At 37.6% G+C, this 27,302-nt stretch overlaps 2 protein-coding genes across 3 annotated transcripts in view; one reads left to right on the top strand and one right to left on the bottom strand.

Annotated features, from left to right (window-relative positions):
• The first annotated feature begins 2,443 nt into the window (after positions 1–2,443).
• Positions 2,444–14,809, top strand: LOC105475635 (anterior gradient 2, protein disulphide isomerase family member). Of its 2 annotated transcripts, none has more exons than XM_011731060.2 (8): positions 2,444–2,543; positions 5,678–5,823; positions 6,098–6,161; positions 6,282–6,334; positions 7,665–7,738; positions 9,765–9,828; positions 12,448–12,531; positions 14,492–14,809. In XM_011731060.2, the coding sequence occupies exons 2-8, from the start codon at positions 5,685–5,687 to the stop codon at positions 14,539–14,541; spliced, it is 528 nt and encodes a 175-aa protein (XP_011729362.1). In that variant the 5' UTR covers positions 2,444–2,543; positions 5,678–5,684; the 3' UTR covers positions 14,542–14,809. The 2 variants fall into 2 exon arrangements, with proteins under 2 accessions (XP_011729362.1, XP_011729364.1); XM_011731062.2 differs by having other exon boundaries at positions 2,445–2,525.
• Positions 14,810–20,905: 6,096 nt separating this feature from the next.
• The window catches only part of LOC105475628 (tetraspanin 13), a 30,813-nt gene continuing 24,416 nt past the window's right edge, over positions 20,906–27,302 (bottom strand). The window contains exons 4-6 of the mRNA XM_011731057.2: positions 27,182–27,295; positions 25,960–26,073; positions 20,906–21,979 (exon numbers count right to left, since the gene is read on the bottom strand). Coding sequence (XP_011729359.1) covers positions 21,905–21,979; positions 25,960–26,073; positions 27,182–27,295 — 303 coding nt within the window. The 3' untranslated portion in view covers positions 20,906–21,904. The remainder of the gene's footprint in view (positions 21,980–25,959; positions 26,074–27,181; positions 27,296–27,302) is intronic.

Here is a 27,302-nt window from a genome sequence, read left to right as displayed (position 1 = left end):
ATGGCATCACTGTTAAAAGTGATGAAGTTTAATAGCATAAAAGAAAAACACCTCCTTTGCTTGTCTCAAAGCATACTATATGTACCATCTACAGAACCCTAGTTACCTCACACCAAGACAGATATGCCAAAGATTCCATGGCCACAATAGCATGTGTAGGATATGTTCTAATAATTACCTCCTCCTTGCCATCCCTCAGCCACTATGACAAACTCTGGGTTTTTCCTAACATGAGATTAGGCACAGGAGTATAGAATAATTATATCACTATAATTAATTATAACAAATCAGAGACTTGTTTTTAAGTTCCAGAGTACATGTGTAGGATGTGTAGGTTTGTTACATCAGTAAACATGTGCCATTGTGGTTTGCTGCACAGATCAACCCAACACCTAGGTATTAAGCCAGCATGCATTAGCTATTTTTATCAAATGTTATGGGCTGGATTGTGTTCCCCCAAAAACTCATATGTCGAAGTCTTAATCCCCAAAACTTCAGAATAGGGTCTTTCAGGAGGTAATTAAGTCAAAGTAGGTCATTAGCTGGACCCAAATACAATATGACTGGTGTCCTTATAAGAAAAGGAAAAAAATGACACAGACAGGTACAGAGGGAAAAACCATGTGGCAACACAGGGAAAAGTCATTTAATATTCAAAACATTTAATATTCCTGAAGTCATTTAATATTCCTGAAGTCATTTAATATTCAAAACATTTAATATTCCTGGTCATTTAATATTCAAAACATTTAATATTCCTGAAGTCATTTAACATTCAAAACATCTAATATTCCTGAAGTCATTTAATATTCAAAATATTTCATATTCCCTAAGTCATTTAATATTCAAAACATTTCATATTCCCTAAGTCATTTAATATTCAAAACATTTAATATTCCTTAAGTCATTTAATATTCAAAACATTTAATATTCCTTAAGTCATCTAATATTCAAAACATTTAATATTCCTTAAGTCATTTAATATTCAAAACATTTAATATTCCTTAAGTCATTTAATATTCAAAACAGTCCCATACGTTAATATTATCCCCATATTATAGATGGAGAAGCTGAAGTTTGGGGGATGTTAAATGAGATCTCAGATCCTCCTATGAGCACGCACCAGGATGCAGGACTCAGATGGGAATCTCGTGACTCCAAATCCCATCTACTTGTTACTTTCAGGGAATAAGGGACTGATAGACTTTGGTCCCAACTCTGCCCTAAACTAGTTGTGAGACCTTCAAAAAGTTATGAATTTTTTGCTATTCATTTATTCATCTGTAAAATGAGGGAATGGAATTGAACATTCCAAGGGTCTATATAAGGGCCTGCTAGTTTTAAGAATTTTGCTCAAATCATTGTTTTCAAACTCCTGAAGAAATTATTTCTGTAAATTCATTTAGAATTGAAAGGAAATTCAGTATTTGGAGAATCACAATTTTGCCCACAGAATTCAAGGATTTATTGGAAAAATATACATACTTGCAAATGTTTTTGAAATATTATGACCTTAACTCATTTTAAAAAGTCATTTATATAGGGCTTGCATCCCATTCGTTAACTTTCTGTTGTTAAAATTTTCTCCATTCTGAGATTTTAAAGACTGCACGCAACTTCATGAACAAAATACAGGATTAACATTTTCTGACAGAAAATTTAAATTCCAGTTTAAAAATCTTCAGGGAGTAATTAAATAATCTTGAGTGGAAAAAAAAATTAGTTGCAGATCTTAGTTTTTAGGTCTGAAAAAATGGAGTAAATGGCTTCCTGCTTGCGTAGCAGGAAAGTTTGCCTTTAAGTAAGAAATTATCTGTAAAATACCTTTGAACTCTGTGGAGGGAAGTTGCTGCACACATTCAATGGCAAGGTAATTATTACAAGCTCCCAGTATTAGGCTGTTTTTTTTCCAATACTTCCTCAGTTTTGAAATATTATATGGGTTACTTGATTTGTATTTTTTTCATACCTGCAGAAGTTAGGGTGCATTTTTTTGACAGGAGTGGGGACGTATTGTAGAAAATAATTTTTTATCATAATGGAGTATGGCAGGTTATGTGACTGTGAGGATCAGAATTGTGAATCATCTCTTGTGTGTTTTCAAGTAAATAAAGGCAATCTGCCCACGAGGCAGAAAAAAAAAAATCTACAAACTACAAACTCCGTCCAATCACATAAAGACAAATCAGCCTTCAGGCAAATCAAATGTCTTCATTCAAAGTCTACCTGGATTTGGCACTCTGCCCATCGTTTCAAAACCTCTTAACAATACACTTCACAAATAGTTAAAAACATGTATACTGAAAAGCCTACTTTTGCAATGTTATTTTTAAAAACAAGGAACTCTTTAACCCAAGGAAGATAATCACTTGGAAAAAAGAAGGTTCGTTTCTGAGTTAGCAACAAGTAAATGCAGCACTAGTGGGTGGGATTGAGGTGTGCCCTGGTGCATAAATAGAGACTCAGCTGTGCTGGCACACTCAGAAGCTTGGACCGCATCCTAGCCGCCGGCTCACACAAGGCAGGTGGGTGAGGAAATCCAGGTAAGGCTCCTGACAGCAGCTTTAGATAGGCACTTGCTGGAGTGAATTTTGGCCTCTGATTGCTATATAAAGTTGTAGGCAATCAAGCAACAGAGAACTGCAAGTTTCCAAGGGCAATGAAGTAGAATTTGGAAGGGAAATATGGAATTTCCACCAAAGGCTTACTGGGGCCTTTCTTTGGCTAGAGCTGGCACAGTGTGATGTTCCTGAGTTAGTTCAGAGAAAGGCTTTCTCCTTTGGGAAACAAAATTTCCAAGAGTAGGTGAATCCTAGGATTTTTCAAGCCTGGAACAGGGTCCAGGGATTTTCGTCTGTCACCATCTAAAGCTTTCTTTCCCACAGGCTAAAGAAAAGCCCCGTACGCATCTCCACTATGACACCTCAGCCCGGATTGTCCGCTTGGAATATATTATTGCAAATCAGAAAACAGTTTTCTTTCTCTTTTTGGTGCAAAGACATTCTTGTTGCCTCTGCAATCTTTAAATTCATGGGATAGGCTGTTAAAGGAGAGGGCTGGTTGCTTTTCTGAAACATTTACAAACACGGACACTAAAATGTCTTGCAAGTTCATTCTTTGCTAAAGATGAGAAGACAGGGATATGGTGACGAGTAAAAAGTGCTGGCTTCACATAGTGTGTGTGTGTGTGTGTGTGTGTGTGTGTGTGTGTGTCCCTATGTGTGCGTGTCTGTGTGTCTCCAAATTATCAGTATTTTCCATGGTTGGAATTGTGCTTTGAGGTGGTTTATGCAGGAAATTTGCACAGCAGAATCTATTCATATTACAAAAACTCAGTGGAGTGAATCTCAGAAAGTCACCCCGGAGCAGGATGTTTGTACAGCAGGAGTTATATTAGCCTTCCTTGAGTCATCCTGCCGTAAAACACAAGCAATATATCAATAGTTCCAACCTGTAACCTTTGGAGATATTGCAAGGTCCTAATAGCTACTTGTAAAACAAGAACTGTAAATGGGCTAAGTAAATAAAAATGCTTTACCATCAATTTACTATTTTTTAGAATATACATAGATGCCGTTATAAATAAAGGACAAAATCCAATGTTTGTTGATAGATTCAAAGAAGTTATTTGCCATCTGTTTCTGAACCAACCAGTATTCTAAAAGTATAATTATTCTCATGTAAAAGTTCTTGATTTTTTTAACATTAAAAAGAAGTCTTTATACAAAGAAGGCTGAGAATTGTTGACTTACAGTGTACACTTAGGTTGTTTTTGCAAAACTCTAGAAGACAAAAGTTATTGGCATTTCCACATCTTTATGGGTATAGAAAATGAACAAAGTATATCCCTGATTTTTGCTTACATCTTTTCTGAGTAAGACATTTTGTGCTTATGTACTATGAATTAGTTAATAATTGGTCAGTTAAATACAAAATGTCATTTCGATCTGGTAACTTAGCAACACCTTTAAAAACAAATCAGCTAATGCTTAGCAAAGGTTTCCACTCAAGATACTAGATTATGAAAAACTTCCCGCTTAACAATAGTGATTCCTTGCAGAGTTTATTTGACTTCATTCAAAACCATTCACCAATACTAGAGTTAGGTGCTGTGGTTTCATATTTCCTTTTTAGCACTTTCAGTGTTTGGTTTTATCAGAATCCCAAGTCTCCAGCCTTCCATGTTACAGCCCCGTGGACAACCTTAGTGACTTGCTAGAGCAACTCACTTTGCTCCCTCCCCACCTCCTCACTCACTAAACTTATCTTGTCATTTATTTTCATGTTCATAGGCTCTAGCTTTTCCTGGGAATCAACTGTGGAATACCAGAAAGAAAAAGTAATTTAACTAAGATATCGGCTAGGTGTGGTGGCTCACTCCTATAATCCCAGCACTTTGGGAGGCCAAGGCAGGAGGATCACTTGAGGTCAGGAATTTGAGACCAGCCTGGGCAACATGACAAAAGTCCATCTCTACTAAAAAATACAAAAACATAGCCAAGTATGGTGGCACGTGCCTGTAGTCCTAGCTCCTTAGGAGGCTGAGGAGGGAGGATCACTTGAACCCAGAAGGTGGAGGTTGCAGTGAGCCAAGATTGTACCACTGCACTCCAGCCTGGGCAACAGAGTGAGACCTTGTCTCCAAAAAACGTAAATGTAAATTTCCTTAGCTACTAGAGTATATACATCTATTTTCTTAAAATATAACTATATTATTTCTATATAGATGTATATCTATATAGATAACTCTATATCTATAGAGATCTTTATATTTTTGTCTGTATCTATGTGGATCAATAGACAGCTATCCATACTATATACAGACAGTCCCAACTTACAGTAGTTTGACTTAATTTTTTGACTTTATGATGGTGCAAAAGGAATACACATTCAGTAGAAACTGTATTTCAAGTATCCATATAGCCATTCTGGTTTTTACTTCCAATACAGTATTCATAAAAATTACTTGAGATAGTCAACAGTTTACTATAAAATGGGCTTTGTGTTGGATGTCTTTTCCCAACCGTAAGCTAATGTGAGTGTTCTGAGCACATTTAAGGTAGGTTCAGCTGTGGTGATCATTAGGTTAGGTGTATTACAGTAGTTCCCCCATTATCTGTGGGGGTTATGGTCCATGACCCTCAGTGGATGCCTGAAACCACAGATGAGTACCAAACACTACATATGCTATGTTTTTTCCTATACATATATATCTATGATAAAGTCGAAATTATAAATTAAGCACAATAAGAGATTAACAAGAGCTAATAATAAAACAGAACAATTACAACAGTATCTTATAACAAAAGTTAGGTGAATTTGATCTCTCTCTCAAAATATTGCACTGTGCTCACCTATTTTGGATGCAGTTGACCGTGGATAGCTGAAACCTCAGAAAGTAAAACCCTGGGAAAGGAGAGACTACTCTGAATGTATTTTGACTTACAATATTTTCAGCTTACAGTGGGTTTATTGGAACATTACTCGATTGTAAGTCAAAGACCACCTGTATTCTTAGGAAAATCCCACAGAACAGAGCTGTTTACTCCAATCTCATATGTCCAGTCTCAGCAGAGCCTCAGTTTCTGGTATATTCCACCATTGTGGGGCAACCTGCAGACCCTGAAGACTGCTAGTTCATTTTTGTTTACTGATTTTGGTTGGTTTTCCATACTAGAGTTGCCATGGAGAAAATTTCAGTGTCAGCATTCTTGCTCCTTGTGGCCCTCTCCTACACTCTGGCCAGAGATACCACAGTCAAACCTGGAGCTAAAAAGGACACAAAGGACTCTCGACCCAAACTGCCCCAGACCCTCTCCAGAGGTAGGAGTCAGCTTCTTGTTGGCTTCCAACTGCTACTTAATTGGAAAAGATTTCCTCTCTCTTGGTGCTTAAACCTGGTGCTAACCTGGTGCCAGGTTATTTTGGGTTGTGTTCCTTCTAGATTTATCATTGTTTATAATTATTTCTACTTTCTCTAGGGGGTTTTCTTCTTCTTTAGTATCAGTTCTATTATCCAAGTCTTTACCACTGCTTTACAACAGCTTTGGGTGTGAATTTAGAAAAGCTTCAAATATACTGATTCATTTCATTCTAGGTTGGGGTGACCAACTCATCTGGACTCAGACATATGAAGAAGCTTTATACAAATCCAAGACAAGGTAAAGATCAGGGTTACTCAGAGGTCCCTCAAAGCTCTCAAGAGCACCACCTACTGACATCTAGATATATGTGAAATCTTACTCAATAAAATTTGTCTCATCTCTCTTTGTCTTTTAAAGCAACAAACCCTTGATGATTATCCATCACTTGGATGAATGCCCACACAGTCAAGGTAATTTATTCTTCTAAATATGATTTCCTTTATAGGCTTTTAGCCTTAGGGCCAGGGTTCAGATCACTCATGTTTGTATCTTTAGAACTACAGTTGCATTTAGAAAAATGAATATTTCCTATAGTAAAAACATATTTAAAAGTGACTTCAAATATCTCCACGTTTTGTGATAACCGTTGGTACATATTTTGAAAAACTAGCTTTAGGATTCATCTTCAACTTCTTGATTTCTCTTACAGTCCACATTCAATACACCAGCAAATACTGGCTTTATCTTCAAAATATATCCTTAAACCAGCCCCAGATCCACAGGCATGAAGCCTGTGCCATCTCACAGGGCCCCGAGCTTAGAAGGTTCCCACACTTGGTTTAAACTCTGCTGTCATTGTCTTAAAAGTCTTAGTAATTCTTCAACAAGGGGCTCTACACTTTCATTTTGCACTGAGCCCAAATCCAACCACTTCCTATTGCCTCCATGCTACTGCCCTGGTCCAAGCCAAGATCAGATCTTGTCTAGACTACTATAACAGTCACCTAACTGGCCACCCTACAGCCAAGTCCACACAGAAGCCAGAGTGAGGCTGGTAGACGTAAATCAGATCCTATCACTCACGTGCTCAAGTGGCTTCTTATCACAGAATTAAATCCAGATTCCTGACCACAAGCTATGAGGCTGACAGGATCAGGCCACTGGCTATCTCTCCCTTCCTACCACTCTCCTCTTGCTTTCTTCACCCTCTCCAGCCTGGCCTTCATGCTGCTCCTCCCACATCTGAGCTCATTCCCACCTCACAGCTATTGCTTTGCAGTTCCGCTGCCCAGTGGCCTAGCCCAGAATGGATCACTCCCTCACTTCAGTGTTAGCCCCTCAGGAAGATCTGCCTGGACCGCTCACAGTTTTTAAACCCTTTGCTTTAATTTTCTTCAAAGTACATATCTCTACCTGAAATTATCATCTACTTATTTCTTTGTTTATGGTTTGTCTCCCACACAAGTATTTGAGTTCTATGAAAAACGCACATGCTTTTTTTTTTTTCCCACTGTACTATCCCTAGTGTATAACACAGTGCTTAACACATGGCAGCCATTCAATAAATATGAGCTGGAGAAAACATAAATGGATGAATGAATGGATGAATGAGTGAATAAAAAGCAAAGGTAGTCAATGCCATAGATATTACTTCACTAATCATTTGCTAAAAGGCCAAAGTAGAATATTGTATTTAAAATGCAATTCAATAAATAAATAAAATGCAATTTAACTTAAAATAGAACAAAGCTTTTAACCAATGCTAAGATGGATGCTTAATGATTTTTCTTTATATTATAGCTTTAAAGAAAGTGTTTGCTGAAAATAAAGAAATCCAGAAATTGGCAGAGCAGTTTGTCCTCCTCAATCTGGTTGTAAGTTTCCTTTTCATCATTACTAACATTTCTCTATGGCTCATTACTTGAAATAGATGATTCATTTTTCCTATACATCTTAGTCATACCGCATTAACTGGGATTGCTTCCAAATATCCCATCTCATAGATTAGAGAGAAAAGAAAGATATTTCATTTTGTTAATAATCCATTTGGCATGTCTGTTTTTAGTTTGTCTGAAAAATTCTGTCCTGTAGTCAGAATTTTTCTGTTGCTAGAAAGTTTTTGTTACTTGCTGAGCCCATCCCTCTATAGTCCTGGCTTCTCTACACCCATTCTTGATCCTGGTCACCTCTCAGGAAGAGACAGCATTCTGGCTTTCCAACTCTAATCATGCCTCTTGTGCTTTAGCTTTATGCATTCCCACCTTACTTCACCATCACCACCCCTCATGGTGCTCAAGCTTTCTATCTTGGCAAGTTCTTTTTACTGTATACAAACATTTCATGTTCCCTCTAAAAGAAAGCCAACAAAAAATGACTCTACCTAGTCATATGTCCTTTTGAGCCCCGCTGCCCTTCCTCTTCACAGGTTGGCTTCCTGAAAGAGCACTTCACACCAGTAGTTCTTCCTTGCCTCTCTTCCATGGGTTCCTCTTCCTACTCCTTAATGTGAGTGACATGATGAATCTCCACTTGACCCTTTTCTCTTTCCATATTTTGTATTCAGTGAACAACTTCATCTACAACTGCCTTTAATCAATTCTGACACATTAATAATTCCTACATCTTACCCAAACATGAAACAATTTCCAACTTGTCTATCCAACCATATTCCAGATATCTTATAATCACCTTAAACTCAGAATGTTCCTCACTGCACATTAATCATCTTGGTTTGCGCTTTTCCAATAGCTCTTCTTTCTCTATTCCCTATTTTATTGAAAGTGGTACTGTGCTAGATTGGACTCTCCTACTCACCTACAGCATTCAGTAAGCCCTGTGCTTCTAAATTCCAAGTATTCCCGCTATTAGTCACTTCTCCATAAACTCAGGACCACTATTTTAGTAAGCCTCTTTCACTTTCCCTAGCTTACTGTAATACTGCTAAATGGCTCCCAGTCTACAAGATAAACCCTGTCTAATCCCACATGGCTGTCAGAGTAGTTGCTTTACAGACCAAACTGGGGTCACATTGTCTCTTGTAACATCCCTCCAGTGGTTCTTAACTATTTCTGAACAAAGGAAAACACCATGGCAGGTGTGCAAAGTCATTCCTAAGCTGGCCCCTGAAGCAGCTCTAGCACCTTTTCTCACCACTGCCCTCATGCATCCCCCTAACTCAGTCCTTCCCCAGCACTTGGCCATAGGAGAAAATGCTCCACCTGTCCTCTCCATACTCTTCCTCCTACATGAAGTGTCTTTCTTTTCCACATAACTGACTCCTCTTCATTTTTAAAGATTCCTCCTTATCCACTTCAGAAAGTCCTAGTCGGGGTGGAATCTGCATTCTGGGCTAAATGTCTTCCTCAAGGCAACCACCAAACCTGCATATCCTACACCATAACATTTCACCCACTGAGTCCTCAATACTCATTTTCCTACCTGTATCTCTCAATAGAGTGTGCATTCATTAAAGATTAGCACTGTGCCTTGCTAAATACAGTTCTAAATAAAAATTGGTAAATGGATAAATGAATACTCAAGAAAATCCTGTATTTGTCTCTGTAATTTCTCTAGAAATTACATCTGCTTTTTTCCTTAATAGCCTCTTATTTCATCCAAGATGTCTTCCCCAAACACAACAACTCCTTCCAAATTCTCCCTTAATTTTTTTGCTCTGTATCACATCCATTCAGCACTTTATCTCATGTTCTTCTCTATCTTATTTATTATTTCGTGCTTGCAGCTTGTCTCCTCATCTATACAATAAACTCTTTGTGGAAGAGAGGTGCCTTATGATATCGTAAGATGCCTGGCCAGAAATGGACGGATTCTTGTATTAACAAGTTTGAAAATGACTGAAAAGTAAAAGTAAACTAAAAGACGTTTTTCTTTTTACCTTAGTATGAAACAACTGACAAACACCTTTCTCCTGATGGCCAGTATGTCCCCAGGATTCTGTTTGTTGGTAAGTGGAAGTACAATGAGATAACTCGGAAGCTCATACTAGTGCTGCCATCTTCTCTCCTCCCCACTGTCCCTTGCCACTTTGCCATGGCCCATGTCATCACTAAGCTCTAGTAAGGAGTATGACATTCCTTTAAGTTCCACAACATATTTTCTTTAGAAAATGTGAGCTTTTACCTATTTCCACACAACACTTTCTTTTCTCACGTGCTAATTGTAACTTTTCATCTTCTGCTATAATACATCTGATAACAAAGCACCCTATTCGCTATTTAAACATATTGATACATTTCCTGAATACAAGAGGCCTGCAAATATTTATTTTTTAACCCAGCAAACTTTCACTTTGTGTATTAGATTTTTCTATCTGACATTTTTTATTATTTTTAAGAAAGTTAGGAAAAAGGCTGGGTGGCTCACGCCTGTAATCCTAGCACTTTGGGGAGCTGAGGCCGGCACATCACTTGAGGTCAGGAGTTTGAAACTACCTGGCCAACATGGTGAAACCCCATCTCTACTAAAGATACAAAAAAATTAGCCAGCCATGGTTGCAGGAGCCTGTAATTCCAGCTACCTGGGAGGCTGAGGCACGAGAATTGCTTGAACCCGGGAGGTGGAGGTTGCAGTAAGCCGAGATAACACCACTGCAATCCAGCCTGCGCGACAGAGCGAGACTCCGTCTCAAAAAAAAAAAAAAAAAAAAAAAAAGGAATATGAAGTGGGAAAAAGAAATGAAAGGAGCCACATGCTCCTTCCTGCCACTGGTACTTTTTTCATGTGGTTTTCCCACTTCCTTCTCTGTCCCCCAATTTCACATCATTAACTCCCCAATCATCATCATTCATCGACCCGGTCAAATCCCTACTACATGCTCTTGTGGCACCATGTCTCTCTTTTTAGTCATACTTTCCTCAGGTATAATTTTGCATTTTGGGGGTGGTTATGTAATAAATCCCACCATGGACTATAAGCCCCTATGGCAGGGACTGTACCTATTTCTGCTCACCATGCTATTCCCAACATGACCCTGCAGTAGGCTCTCCATCAATATGTGTTGAATTATTCGATGATTGTACTGAGTTTGGCTTTGTTCGAAGTCATACTGATTTAAGGACAATCCATAATGAAATCTATCACTTACAAGAATTCATGCTAATCATATGATTCACCTGTGTAATTCATTAAAGTTTACACTGAATGTATAAAGCAGGGCAAAGAAAAACGAGAGACAGAAAAAAGGAAGGCTGAACTAAAGCACTAATTTTATAGGTTTAGTTTTGTTAGAATTTAGAACATTTGGCATCCTAACAGTGAAAAGGAATTTATAGATTGTCCGGTCATACCTTGTACAAGAATTCTTTTTACGGCATCCCTGTGGAAGGGCATTTTAACCCACATTCAATTCCTTCAGTCCTAAGAACCAGCTCCAACGCAGCTTGCTCTTCTAGCTCCGCAGCAGCCACCCTGACTACATGTTTGAATCACCTGGAGGATTTTAAAGATCAAGTTGACCAGGCCACACCTCAAACCAATTAAGTCAGAATCTCTAGGGGTGGGACGCAGGCATCGTAGTGTTTACAGTTCTCCAGATGATTCCAATGTGCAGCCAGGGTTGTGAGCTGCTAGTTGGGTATTTAAAAGGCCCTTCTTAGGTTAATTTCTTACAAAGATGAGACCGTGTCTTTGTATCCTCTGCACCAAACAGAAGTAGAGTCGGTCTCAAATCTGGTGAATAAATGTACATCTGTTTCTTGTAATTTATGTGTCTGGCCTTAGTCCAACATTCTGAAATGACAGATTGCCCACTCCAGTACCAGCGACAGACTCTGCAAACATGCAGATGGTTTTACATGTCCTCCTTGTCTCGTTTTCAGGGCACGTGTCCTAGGTTCTTTCGATTACGTCTCTCAAGGCAAGGTTTCCAGACCTCTCGGTATCCTCACGCTTCCCTTTCGGATGCACCTTAATTTTAAAATGCCCCTTTTGCTCATTAATTAGATCACTTCAAGTGAAATATAAAACATGGCAAGATGGATTTAAATTTAGAGGGATATATGTACACAGAAGAGAAGACCAATCTCTACTTTTAAAAATGCAGTTAATTAACAATAAAGTAAAATATAGTGAAGGTACTATATGTTTATTTGAACTTTGCTGTTAAGGACTTGTATTCCTCTATTAATTAAAAAAAAACTTTTAAAAACTAGCATTGGATGTGGGTTTCCAATGATCTAGAAACATGTAAACTACAACATAATCATTTCAAGAATTTAAAATAATTTTGCAGTACAAAATGTTAACGTTTTCACCAAAAAACTAAACACCATGTCACCCCTAAATATGTATTATTCTGTTTTCAGGTTGCCATAGATAGAACAGAAGGGTTCATAACATTTTCCACAAATAGCACTGCACAGCTGTTGATGTTTCCAGCCCTGCATTTGCTACTAACTGCCAGGGGCTGGGTAGTAGAGTGGATGGATCAGAGCTCCTGTGAGTGCAGACGCACTTCATTCCTTCACAGGACATGAATATGTGCACTGCAGCTCCCCATGGCATTAAATAGAGGTTTTTTGAAAACAAACCATTCCATTCCCTTTTGCTTCGTTTATCTTTGCAGACCCATCTCTGACAGTTAGAGCCGATATCACTGGAAGATATTCAAATCGTCTCTATGCTTACGAACCTGCAGATACAGCTCTGTGTAAGTGTTACCTTCAATTTGGATGTTGCCCAAGAGTTGAACACTTCTATTGCTGTAGTGATGGGACTAGAGGCTGCATGGTGAGGTGAGAGAGAGCTAGGCTTAGGGACGCCTCAGACTCAGTTTGACCCTAACTAGCCTTGCATCCTCAGGTAAATCACACTCTCTTTCCATCTCAGGTTTGTTTGTTTTTAATCTCAATTGAAGATGAATTATTTAGATTAGGTATCTTTTTCTCTAGGAGGATTCTATGACCACATTACCTGATTTTCAGGTTTTCTGTTAGGTACACTAGCACACACTCCTTCTATCACAGAACTGTGTGTAATAATTGTAATAATCTGCATGTCTTAATTTTTTAAATAACAAAAGTGAAAGAATGTGCGGTCCAGCTTAAAATTAAATTCAGGTTCAATGTAAAGATCAGTAGGAAAGATGATCCATATGATTGCCAAGAAAATCACCTTCCCTGTGGTTGCCATGAATGGAAGAGAGAGAGAGAGAGACTGACTTAAGGCAGATGAGGTACCTCAATGCAAGGCTATAGCTAGCTGTGACATCTGATTAGTCCTCTGGGAAGAAAAGTGGGTTTTATCCTAGGAACCAACTCTGATCAATTAGTAGTGGCTGCCTAGAACTGCACTGTCCAATATGTTAACCATTCACCACATGTTGCTATTTAAGTTAAAGTTAGAAATTCATTTCTCCACACTAGCCACATTCCAAGTGCTCAATGCCCAGACACTGAACATTTCCATCATCACAGAAATTTCTATTAGCCAGTGGTGACTTAGAACATCATTTTGTGAAGAGAAATGAGGCCATGTCTAGGAAGCAGGAGAGATCATCGTGGTGCATTAGCAACGTTTCCAGTGTGTGCTGGACCAGGGGAAGCACATTCCAAGTAGTGTCAGCCATTCTTGAGACAATACCATACATTTTAATAAGACTAAGCTCTTTAAAGGCAGATGACCTACATAGGTAATATCACAATGCCTTGTAGAACAGGCACTTAATAAATATTTGTAGGAGGAGTGAATAAGCAGCTGTTCAGTGTCTGTCGCATGGACATCTTATTTTTAGTAGATCACACATCTCATTTTGATGAATTGCTGTTGAAGAAACAGTGACCCAGAGTTTGGGCTCTGGAACAGTAGCTCCATTATTTGTTAGCTGTGTGACCTTGAGCAAGCTACTCAGCCTCTCTCTGCCTGTTTCATTATGTATACGTAAAGTTCTAATCATGTTTGTATGAGGATTAAATAATTCATGTGCATAAAGCACTTGATTTGCTATTATTTATATTTACCCTACTTCTAAAACAACTTACAGTAGGTGCACACACCTACTAATAGACATTTCTTTTAAACGTGATTTAAATTTACTTCTAAATGAGCCAAAATTATTTTCTGCTGATAGAGCTTATAAAAGGAATATTTTGGAAGTGAGGATTGGAGATGAAGGATCTGGGAAGGAATGAATACAGTAGAAAACTAGATTGTCACAAAAGCCATTTCATATAATGTTTTTAAATTACAATAAGATTACCAATTATTCACCTCATGATTAAAAAGCATCCTATCAGGCTGGGCACAGTGGCTCACGCCTGTAATCCCAGCACTTTGGGAGGTCAAGGTGTGTGGATCACTTGAGCTCAGGAGTTCGAGACTAGCCTGGCCAACATATCAAAACCCTGTCTCTCCGAAAAATACAAAAATTAGCTGGGCATGGTGGAGCACACCTCTAATCCCAGCTACTCAGGAGGCTAAGGCTAAAGAATCACTTGAACCTAGAAGGCAGAGGTTGCACTGAGCAGAGATTGCGCCACTGCACGCCAGCCTGAGCAGGAGCGAGACCTTGTCTCACAAAAAAAGCACCCCATTAAATAATGAATTAAGCATCCAAGTTTGGGGTTTATGTATGACGGTGTCTTGACTCTCCTGCTTTTATCCCCCATTAGTGCTTGACAACATGAAGAAAGCTCTCAAGTTGCTGAAGACCGAATTGTAAAGAAAAAAATCTGCAAGCCCTTCTGTCTATGTCAGGCCTTGAGACTTGAAACCAGAAGAAGTATGAGAAGACTGGCAAGTGTGGAAGCATAGTGAGCACACTGATTAGGTTATGGTTTAATGTTACGACAACTGTTTTTTAAGAAAAACAAGTTTTAGAAATCTGGTTTCAAGTGTACATGTGTGAAAACAATATTGTATACTACCATAGTGAGCCATGATTTTCTTAAAAAAATAAATCCTTTTGGGGGTGTTCTGTTTTTTTCCAACTTGGTCTTTCACAGTGGTTCGTTTACCACATAGGATTAAACACACACAAAATGCTCAAGGAAGGGACAAGACAAAACCAAAACTACTTCAAATGATGAAGACCAAAGACCAAGTTATCTCACCACTCCACAGGTTCTCAGTAGATGACTATAAGTAGACCTGAGCTTAATCAACAGGAGTATCAAGCCATGTGCTTTAGCATAAAAGAATATTTAGAAAAACATCCCAAGAAAATCATGTCACTACCTAGAGTCAACTCTGGCCAGGAACTCTAATGTGCACATTTTCATTTAGTAATTAAATTTTAGTCAGATTTTGCCCCACTTAATGCTCTCAGGGAAAGCCTCTCTCAGGGTAGCTTTCTCCTTCAGAAGTCTAATTTAGTAGAAAGGTCATCCAAAGAACATCTGCACCCCTGAACACACCCTAAAGAAATGCTGGGAATTGGCCTTGTAATCGTTTGTCTGTGAAGGTCCTAAAGTACTGGAGTGAAATAAATTCAGCCAACATGTGACTAACTGGACGAAGAGCAAAGGGTGGTGACGTGTTGATGAGGCAGATGGAGATCAGAGGTCACTAGGGTTTAGGAAACGTGAAAGGCGGTGGCATCGGGGTAAAGGAGCATTCTGCCTAACAGAAATTAAAATTGTGTGTTAATTTCTTCACTATATACTTAATCTCACATTCATTAATATATGGAATTCCTCTACTGCCCAGCCCCTACTGATTTCTTTGGCCCCTGGACTATGGTGCTCTATATAACGCTTTGCAGTATCTGTTGCTTGTCTTTATTAACTTTTTTGGATAGATCCTTTTTTGAATAGATCTTTTGGCATTATTAATTTTTCCAGGGATATATTTTCAATCTTTTCTATCTCTCATAGTGACTACTATGATTAGTAGGTGCTGAGCATATACTGCTGATTTAATGACATACAAATCTTCAGCAAAAATATCACAGGTTAATCAGCTCCCTTCTCACAAGTAGATAACTTACACATGCTGAAAAAGGTAACACATTCCATTTAAAAAGCTCTCTGAGGGATAACAAGAGGAAAAAGAGGTTTCCCTTCCATAAACAAATATTTTAAATGACAACTTCTAAGTGATTCAAGTTTCTCCTATAGTATAGCAAAATATTTTTTTCATTGGGCTGACGTGAAGTAAGATTAACTTCTTAAAATGTATTGAATGGCAAAACATCTTAACACATACAAATACTTTTTAAATATAAATAAATATTTAGGAAATCAAATGTTACAGCTGTAAGGAAAATAAGTCCCCCTTTTAAAAGCATTGGAGAAACACAAAGCATGAGTCATTAATTGACTTTGTCCCATCAGTCTCCTCTACTACCGAGATTTTATCCTAAGGAAATCATCCAACAGAAACAGTTCTGTCACGAGGCCAATGGTAACATTATTTAAATACACCAAAGAAAAGCAACCTCCGGAAAACATAATGGCTACATGGTATATTAAGACAAAATGTATTATGTTGTCATCTAAAAAAATAATAAACATAACGGTGAAACAGAAAAGGCCTAAGTAAAAAAGAATTTAAGACCTTCTATGCTATAATTGCAACTACAAGAAATGTGTACATACAGAGTTAAAAACAGAATTGAGGTCAGTCGTGGTGGCTCACGCCTGTAATCCCAGCACTTTGGGAGGCTGAGGCAGGCGTATCACTTGAGCCCAGAAGTGTGAAACCAGCCTGGCCAACATGGAGAAACCCTGACTCTACTTGAAATACAAAAGAATTAGCCGAGCACAGTGGCCAATGCCTGTAATCCCAGCTACTTGGGAGGCTGAGGCATGAGAAACCAAGAGAAGCGGAAGTTGCAGTGAGCTGAGATTATACCACTGCAGTCCACCCTGGGTGACAAAGAGGGACTCTGTCTCCAAAAAAAAAAAAAAAAAAAAAAATGAAAAAAATAGAAGATACGAACATGGAAATGGTTGTTCTAAACTCACTGAAATATTAGCAATGCCTGTTCTACCAAATCCCTCTTCTGTCATCTCACAATGTTTCATTTGCATTTAAATAAATTTCAAGTGAAAGTATATCTTGACTATTTCTCTGACTACAGAGAAGTAGAAGAGTACTAGAAGACTGAAGAGTGCTACTTCAAACAGCCAAATAAAAATGTTAATAACATAGTGGGAATATAAAATGGTGCAGCCATTTTTGTTTTGTGGAAAACAATATGGTGGTCCCTCAAAAAATTAAACATAGAACTACCATCCAACCCAGTAATTCCACTCTTGGGTATATGCTTATGAACTAAAAGCAGGGAACAGATATTTATACACCCACGCTCATAGCATTATTCACAATAGCTAAAAAGTGGAAGCAACTCAAGTGTCCACCAATGGATGAATGGATAAACAAAATGTGACATATACATACAATGAAATATTATCCAATCTTAAAGAAGAAAATTCATGGCTGGGCGCGGTGGTTCATGCCTGTAATCCCAGCATTTTGGGAGGCGGAGGTGGGAGAACTGATTGAGCCCGGGAGTTCAAGACCAGCCTGTAACAACGTGTATGAACCTTGAAGACATTATGCTCAGTAAATAAGCCAGTTACAAAAGGACAGCTACTATACAATTTCACCTATATGGGGTACTCAGAATAGTTTTCATATAGAAAGTGGAGTAGAGGTCACCAGGGGAAGAGGGGAATGAAGAGTTATTGCTTAATGGTTACAGAAGATAAAAAGTTATGGAAATGCATGGTGGCAATGGTTGCATAACAATATGAACGTACTTACTGCCACTGAACTACAAGCTTATGAATGGTTAAAATGATAGCTTTTATGCTATATGTATTTACCACAATAACAAAAATTTCAGTTTTATCTGAGATCCAACAGCTTAGGGAGAAAAAAACAGGAATTAAATGTTAAAAAAAAATGTAGCTAACATAAATCATCTGTAAAAGTCATTTACACAGACAGTCAACATGCCTAATTAAACCATTTTTGCTGATTTCAGAGCAACGATCTTCTTCAAATGATCTTCTGTGACTGTCTAACTCTGTTTTCTTCCTTTCTTTAATTCAGTAATTCTAAGTAGTCTACTGAGAACCCTCTAGCAATCACTGATAAGAATACGAGTCAGGAGAAAATCATTAAAAGCTCTAAGGCAAGAATGGAACTTCCTTCAGTTCAAGGACCTTGACTTCAAAGTCCAATTCAAGTCAGCTTAACCTATTAAAAGGCTACTTGTCAAGTTAGGACTCCATGACCTATGAAAAGCAAGATCCTAAAAGTAGGCAAAGTGGTTTCACCCTCCAAGGGATGTCGAAGTCCATTCTTTGACATATATTTTAACTCACAGGCCTCAAATCCTCATTTGAAAATGAATTCCAAAAGCTGGTTTTCCTAAGGAGAGGGATGAGAAGTGGCCTGGCACATGGCAGAGGAGTTTGATTTTCCCCTTTCTCATATTTTCAAGAGGTATTCCAATGACTACAATTGCTCAGTTATGACATTTTTAAGAAAAATATCAATGTGACGAGCCCCGTTCCCTTCTCTCCCTCTCCTCTTCTTGTGGAGTGGAGGTATTGGGGAAAGGGTGGGTTGCTCCCTTAAACTTATTTAAAACACATTCACTAACACATATTATAATTTCATTTGGCATAGAAAGCCTGGTCTAAAAATTATCTGTTAGCCCCAAATGTACCAAATATAGAGCAAAACTTTATACCAATCCCCCCACTTATCCAGGTCCCCGGAAAAACTGGGTTTTAACTTTATTGTCATCTCTAATAAAAAACAATTCACATGTGAATGATCATGTCTGTACAATCACAATGACTGAAAGTGTTTTTCTCCTATGAAATACTATGGAAAAATTTGGTTCTAACTTTTTTAGTACCAGCTAAAAATTGAAACAGCTTCACGTATTTAGTGTATTTGCAAAATAATGAATAAACTTTAACAGAGTTAAACAAATATTTAGAAAAACTGTAGGAGGAGGTTTTGGCTCAAGGAAACTAAGAACTAAAAGCCACACTTCTGGTTTCCTTTCCTTCTCTGAAAGGTTCCATTCAGCAGCATGTAACTTAGGCTGAACATGCAAAACTGGTTTTCATACCAAACACATTGTTGCTTAGATAACAGAGTATCTGAGATGAATTTAAGCTACAACGAGCTCAGATTTTAGAAATTATAGCTGAACTCTTTTTTCCTTTGCATCAGTATTATATTCTCTATATAAAATTTAACCCTTAACATCAAGGCTGACTCGGCAAATGTTCCAAAAAATATCCCTCTAAATGGAATGTGCAAATAGAGAATAAGAGATTTTTTTTTTTAAAGTAGTACAGTTCCTTTTTAAAGAAATGCTAGGCTTGTGAAGAAAGGACATCTAGGGTCTTGGTTTGCCTTACAGCCCTTTGTTGTAATTCAAGGACAGACCCTGATCTGAAACTCATCCTCCTCTGACACTACGTGTTTGTGGCAGCATTTCTGTGCACGTGGGCAGTGGCCCTCTCTAATCTTGGGATCAGGATGACCTTTGCAGGATCATAGCAGGGCCATCTGGAATTCAGGACGGACTTATTCAGAGGTTTTTTCCACTAAATATGCATCCAGACACAAAGATCACAGGAAGTATCACAGCAGGTGTTAGGTAATCTATCACCTTCAGATGTGCCTGAGAAAACAGAAAGCCCAGACTCATTTGATAGAGACAACCTTGGTGCTTGAAAATGTGTATTTCTTGAGTGGCTGTCAATACCCACTCTTATAATCCTACAGTTTGGTAGTCCTAAATATTCATACTTCCCAGACCCTGACTTTCTTTTTCATTAACTTATTTTACTAAAATCTTAACATCTTAGATATCTTTACATTTTGTTTTATTTAATATTTAGATACACATGTTTTGCTTAGCCTTAATGATTTAAAATCCTAATTTAATGAACTCAATTTCATGAAGTCTTGAGCATGATTAAATGCATTTTGTCAGCACCAGGCTACTTTCAAAAATGTGTGTAGACTTCTCACCCTGACAGCTGTTCTCTTTGCACCTTGCTTTTTAAGTAACACACTTGAGGCGGGTTGACATCAGTCAATCTATATTTGAACAGAAGAGAGATCTTCCTTTGTTAGAATTTCCAGGATGCATCATTTAACTTCAGATGATCCATAAAGCATACTGGGTTGACCCAAATAAGGGCACTGCAATTAGAGCACAAACCAAGGTAAGGGCTGATTCTCTATGGAATAGCGCTTTCCACATATAATCATTTGTACCAAGGAAAGTATCATATTAGGAGATTCTAGAGCCTTATAAGAATTTCAAAATGTAACAAAACAAACATGGAAAATGCCAAATGCCTCAAAGGAAGATAGAATTTTAAAATCTCCCACCTAGATGGCAGGTTGATAGGTGCAGCAAACCCCCATGGCACATGTATAGCTGTGTAACAAATCTGTACATTCTGCATATGTATCCCAGAACTTAAAGTATAGTATAATAACACAAAATAATAATAAAATCTCCCTTCATGTGTCACTTATAATCTCATCTTATGGTATAAGTGGGGACACTGTCAGGGCTACCCCAGAGCTCATATGACATTATGAAAATGGCACAATTCTGTTTCCTTGGAAGACTAGCTAGTGTTGCAAAGTCATAGAAGTGACAAACCTACAAAATGCTCTAAAATTCTATAGATCAACCATTTACCCTCTCTCGGTCTAAAAACCCAGTAAGACAATAAAATACCACATGCTACCTAGAATGTAAAACAAGAAATTAGTAATTTTTAGTAATGGGAAAGAACTTACATATTTTTCCCAAATGAATATTAATGGTTTCTCTTTTTAGAAAAACTCTTCATCACTATGGAGGTAACATCAGCCACTGAAACATTTCCAGAAAGGATTTGAGGATGACTACCAATAGACATTAATGCTGGAAATGTATTTCCACAGCTTGATTATACACTAAAATAGCACTACCCAGCTCTAAGTCCAACAGAGAGAACCTAAAGGAGAAGGAAAAGAATTCCACCTCACTTAGTTCATTGATCAATCCTTCCATTACTTTCTTTTAATTTAAACATGCATACACAAAGAAAGGTTTCTGTCCTTTAATTTTTTAACAGAATATACAGAGCCACACAATACGATTTCAATTTCAAATTATGGGAGATCACATTCAAATATGCTTAGGTTTGACGAGTTGCTGTTACAATACTGAGAAATTTCATGAAAAAGGTATTTAACAATTTTTAAGATAATCAAATATCTTTTTGCTACGTGGGCCAACGCATTAATAGTATCTTGTTTAAAAATGCAGTCTTTTAGACTTCAAATTATTATAAAACAATATCAAGATTATATAGATATACTTCCTGATTATTCAAAACTCGTTCCATCCTGACAGAGGCTGAAGGTAAATGTTATACATTAGAACATTTCATGAAACTACTTCTCCTTTGCACTTACCTATAAAAGTCAAAAACTAAACCACAATTTCCTAAGACATAACTATTTCTAGAATACATTGGTGTAATCATAAAAGACTACTACAAGTAAATTATCATTTTTATACTAACACATTTTACCACCACACATCTTTCCCAAAAAGACAAAAAAAAAAAAAAAATGGGAATTTGGATTTCCCTTAACATAATAGAATCTCATACTTTCTGATTTTAATAAACTTCAACTCTTTTTCCAGCAGGAACTATCTACACAGCACAGTGCTACATATAATTATACCAGTGAGATGTACATTTAGATTTACCATATGACCAACACAGTGGTGCCATACAAAGTTTTTCTGCAGGTAAAAATGCTAAGAAAGGCCACAGTGGACAGCGCCCGACACTGAATACAGTAAATTCCAGGTGCCACTGAGCTTCAGAGACCACAAGTTTCAAATATTTTTCAGCAATGGAAAAAGAAAACAACATTTAGAGAAACATAGAGTAAAAATATATAATTCCACTATCAATAATGTAATTTTCCAGATGGTGTTTCCTTCCTTAAACTGGCAAATCGAGCTTAACAGAAAATTACAGAAAGTGAACAAGATCATAATACGAAAGAAAATCTTCCTTGTTTTCTCATCAAAGGAATGCACTGGGATTCGCACGGGGATCTTTCTGGTTCCTGTATCTGTAGGTCAGCCAAACACCCAGGATCTGGAATGGGGGGAAAAAAAAAGAAGAAAAAGAAAGTAACATTTCTGTATGTTTTTTCAGTTTATCCATAAAATAACTCTGGAACATGTGAATTGCTTCGCATCTTTTTGTTCAACAGGGAGGGATTGTTTTTCTTTTTGAAATGAAGTAAACCACACAAGGCACTCTAAGAAAAAATTAAAACGAACACTGTGGTAAACTGAATGACTGGCCCCGAAGGATGTCCATGTCCTAGCTCCTATAACCTGCAAATATGGTACCTTACAGATTAACAGGGACTTCGTGGGTGTGGTTAAGCGGCTCGAGATAAAGAGATTATTACCCAGGTGGGCTCAATGACATAATCACAGAGGGCCTTATATGAGGGAGGCAGGAAGGACAGAGTCAGAAACATGGAGAGAAGGCACCGTGATAGCAGAAGTAAAGGGAAATAGAGAAGCTGCAATTCTGCTGGCTTTGAAGATGTAAACGGGGGGCTGGTGATCCGGGCCTCCAGAAGGTGCCTTTATTTTAAACTTTTGATCTCCAGAACTGTAAGACAATACATTTGTGTTGTTTTAGGCAACTAAGTGCAAGGTAACTTCTTACAGCAGAAATATGGAAAACTACAGTCTCAGTAGTCTAAATAGCTAAAATAGCATATATTTGGATAATTCAGGAATAAACTAGATTCAGTAAAATGTAAGCAACAGCAAAAATCTTAAAATGAACAAATTTTCCAACACAGAAATTTAAAATGTTATAATTCCTACCTCTCTTGGTAGGAAGCGATTAAGCTGTTACCGTGCCATTTCCCACACCAAGTTCACTAAATTGTTAGCCAGTACAGTTTTTTAAATTAAGAAACATGTGCTCTGTTTCTATTTCAAAGTTGTTTTATTTTAAATAAATGAAAATTCTAACTTTTTAGACTAAAAAAGATACAAAATTTTAATAGAATAAAATGAATTTTAAACTGTATCTTCCACTTTACACGTGTGCCAACTTTTAACCTAAATTTTGTTTACGTGACTTTGTAGCCACCATTAGCCCTTTTAAACTACTTCTAGAGAATTAGCTAAGTCCCAGATTCTCTCCATTGACCACAATAAGAATCCACAAATTACTGTAAGGTTCACAACTGGCAGTGTTTATAGCTACAACATGTATGGGTTGGTGGACTGAGGTCTGCAGGTTGAATCAAGGAAAGGTAAGCCTGATTTGAAGACGTGGAAAGTCATCTCTTTTGGAATCCATCTAATGGGGGAAAAGAAATTGATTTAACAAACATAATAAAGAGTTCTTTATGAAAGGTACCATTCTACAAACTACAAATTCATATAATCCTCCCAACAGCTTTCATAAAATAGATACAATATTGTCATTTTACCAGTGAGGAAACTGAGGCAACAAGAGGTTAAACAGAATCATCACACAGGTCCTCAGTGGTAGAGCCCATGTTCAAACCTGGAGCCCATAAACTACCCCACTTTTGTGGTTTTATTCAGCAATCTGACATGTCACTGGCTGTTCTCAACCACACCAGCTTTTACAACACGGAAATACTTACATATCTGTTGTTAAACAACTACTTCTTTGACACCCCCCGCCCCCATGTCAACCTGCCCAACCATCATTTGCCAAAGCTCCCCACCTTGGAAGTTATTGGCACAGGGAGCTTCTGGTCAGAATTTTTGAGGATGTTAATATTTTGACTATCACCCCTGGATATACGCTGAGAGTGTAAATCACAGTCCTTAGGGGAAGCAAAGCAATCAAACATACTAAATACTCATAATCTAGAGCCACATTTTACCAGAATTGTATTCGTCCAACTCGGCTATAAGTGACAAAAGAGGAAAATCTCTCTCCTTCCTTGCCCCATTGTTCAGAGAGGGATGGAAGGGGAGGCCACATCCAAAATGCAAAAAGATCAAAACTGGATAATTATTGAACTTCAAGCTTACAAAAGTGCTCATAATTAAGGGAGCACTTTTCAAAGGTAACTTTGATTAAACATCATCATCAACTATGCGGTCTCTAGAACCTACACCCAGTGTGCAGTAGGTCACCAAAATATATTGCTCATAACATGAAAACGTATATGTAGAAAAATAAATTATATGTAGAACAGGCAATAAGTTGGTACTCATTTTATTAAATATAGAACAGGCAGAAGGAAATATGCCAAAATATAAATGATTATTTCTGAGTAGGTAATTTTAGTAGCTACATCTAATTTTTCATCTTCATAATTTTTTGTATTTTCTCAAGTTACTACAAAGAACATATATTAATCATCGTACCATTTTTTCAGATTCTAAATCAATGTTTCTCTCATGGTTTAGGTTTGCTTAAGGGTATAATAAATAGTTCAAATCAAATCTTTCTATTTCACCTACGAGAAGTCATCAGCTAAGTAACTGCATCCCTTCAAATTCTGAGAATCTGTGATTCTGTGAAATATTAAGCAAAATATAAACTTAAAAAGTGAGAGAGCCTACCACTATCACTAACCAAAAAATATCAGGTTGCAGAAGTTATAAAAATCTCTAGCCAGGTTTCCAAAGGAGATAGTATGTAAGATATAAAGCAGGATTCCATGAAAGAACACTTTAGAAATCTAAGACTCATGAGTTCTATTTTTAAAGAACTTCTATTTTAAAAAATAGCATAACTGAAGGCAGTGTGATCTGATGACAAGAAAACTGGGCTGCTCAAAAGAACTAAATTCTCAAAATAAATTCCAGATATAAAAAAGAAGCCACGTGGCAAAATTCTGATAACTGCTGACTCTAGCTGGTGTGTGGAGAGGCATTACTCACTCCAGTTTTTCTCTATCTGTGTTTTTTAGTTTTCATAACAAAAATCTATGGTTTTTAAACAAAAAAAGGGAAATCACAGAATTCTTTTCAAGTTGTATATCATTTTTCTAGAATTAATGTCACAACCAACTCATAAGTCAGATAGCTCTTTTCTGAGAAAAAGTGAAATGAAAAAATGGTCAAACTAAAAAGGGAAGTCAGAGGGAATTTTAAAAAAATGAATACTGGGCCGGGCGCGAGGTTGAGGTCGGCAGATCACTTGAGGCCAGGGGTTCCAGACCAGCCTGGCCAACATGGTAAAACCCTGTCTCTACTAAAAATACAAAAATTAGCTGGGTGTAGTGGTGCATGCCTGTAACCCCAGCTACGTGGGAGGCTGAGGTGGGAGAATCACTTGAACCCAAGAGGTGGAGCTTCCAGTAAGCCAAGATCGTACCACTACACTCCAGCCTAAGCGACAGAGCAAGACTCTGTCTCAAAACAAATAAATAAAATAAATAAATAAAAATCAAAAATGAATACTAATCTTGGTCTTCATTTTTCCTATGCTGTTAATGACAGCCAAATGTGCATATTTCATTCTTGATGAGGAAAAAAAGAAACTAAACTTGAATAAAATATATGATAAATACACATATATATAATGTACTATATATTGCATATTATACACAGTACATTATACACATATAGACATTATGCATAGGTTTTAGAAGGCTAGGAACAGGGGCATGAAAAATGGTGTAGGAAGGTAATTTTTCAAAGCATATCTTTTTATGTAAGTATGTCTGTGTATTATAGATATTAACATACATATTAAAGAATGTGAATCATTAAAGAATGTGAATCTCCTACCTTTTCCAAATTAAACTTAAAATTATAATTCATCATACAACTCTAGAAATAGAAGAGATCCTAGACATAATTCAGTCTAACCTCACTCATTAGTTCATTAAATTTTACATAAGAGGAGACGGATCAAGCATTTCACCCGGTCCTAAAGTTGGTGCTATTGATAGACTTGTAAGATCTTTTAATTCTGAACCAAGATTCCTCTTTTTACAGTGCTAGTTCTCAATGAAAATGCTCACTGATAACATTACAAGAATCAAGGCCCTTTGCCATACAAAACAGAAACCTCTGTGACAAAGGAGGAAAAATATTGTTATTTGCACATACCTCTGTAAAACTGAAAAACAGGCCAATGCCACCAACAAATCTCAAAACCTCTCCAGCATATTCTCCTATGATCGGAGCACATGGCGAGCACGGGTGGCCACTTTTAAAACAGCTCTGCACCAATTAAAGTAAAAAACTTTTACTTCAAAATACATTCATAAAAAGCACATAAAAACTGCATACACACAAAATTAGTGTCTAAGAGTATTACATCCAATTTGAGGCCTTGGTTTTTTAGTGTGCAAATCTCTAAGATGGCCCCCAAGACTCCTGCACTCCCACCCCAACGGTGTACACACCCTGTACAATCACTGCTGTTGAGTATGGATGGAACTTGTGAATATGATAGGACAGTCACTTCCGTGTTACGTTACATTAGATAAGACTCCATTATGCATTACATAAGACTCCATCTTAACAGAATGGAGAGATTCTCATGGTGACTTTGATGCTGCCACATTGTGAAAGAGTAACATAGTCCCTGACAGCAGCTTCTAGTTGCAGAGAGAGACCTCCAGCCAACAGGCAGCAAAATAAACAGGGGTGGTCCCACAGCCACAAGGACTGAATTCTTCCAACAACCACTGAGCGTGGGGAGAGGACCTCAAGCTTCACATGAGGCTGCAGCCTCAGATGGGACACCTTGATTTCAGCCAGGTGAGCAGAGGACCCAGCCAAGCCTGACCCAGGGAAACTGTGAGATAATAAATGGGTATTTAGCCACTAAATGGATATTAAAGCCACTAAACTGTAAAGCCATGTGTTTCTATTGCTGTGTAATAATGTGTTATGCAGCAACAGAAACATAACACAGACCCCATACAAGGAGATAATCTCACAAAAGAAGCCTCATTGAGGAAATATTCAGCTTAGGGCTCAGGGAAGTGATAACAGGAGTTTCCCCAAAATATGAACACATGAACTGACCTAATGTTATTTCTTTAATAACTTGTTCTAGGAAGAGAAGGATGGGAAGAAATTAGGGACAATAAACCATTAGCATCTGTGTCCAACAGGGCCTTGAAATTCTCAGCACTCTCTGGAGTGGGTATTTGAGAACAGGCAAATGATATAACAGAGGACATGGAAATATAATGTAAATATATATATAAAATAATTCTGAAATACAACTCAGCATCAGAAAGTCCATTTCTTCCATGTTAATCATTATTTATCTGTATGTAATACATTTCCAAAAACATATAATATACAATGTACTTACAGCCAGACAGGTGTCATTTGGGTTAAAATTTCGGAACCCACAGCAGTTTAGATTTCTCTGGATGTCATTTCGAGCGCTTGCCGTACTGTTCCAACCAACCTCCAGAAGCTGACCCTAGCAA

Source organism: Macaca nemestrina, chromosome 4, assembly GCF_043159975.1.
Source record: "Macaca nemestrina isolate mMacNem1 chromosome 4, mMacNem.hap1, whole genome shotgun sequence".
Lineage (NCBI taxonomy): Eukaryota > Metazoa > Chordata > Mammalia > Primates > Cercopithecidae > Macaca > Macaca nemestrina.
The sequence above is the reverse complement of the archived record's forward strand: the minus strand, read 5'-3'. Positions and strand labels throughout refer to the sequence as shown.

What these genes read in the sequence shown, in the direction of transcription:
- LOC105475635 (XM_011731060.2), top strand. Translation starts at nt 5,685, where the DNA reads ATGGAGAAAATTTCAGTGTCAGCATTCTTGCTCCTTGTGGCCCTCTCC. An exon ending in TGAATGCCCACACAGTCAAG is followed by an intron (nt 6,335 to 7,664) that starts GTAATTTATTCT and finishes TTTATATTATAG; the next exon opens with CTTTAAAGAAAGTGTTTGCT. An exon ending in ACCTGCAGATACAGCTCTGT is followed by an intron (nt 12,532 to 14,491) that starts GTAAGTGTTACC and finishes ATCCCCCATTAG; the next exon opens with TGCTTGACAACATGAAGAAA.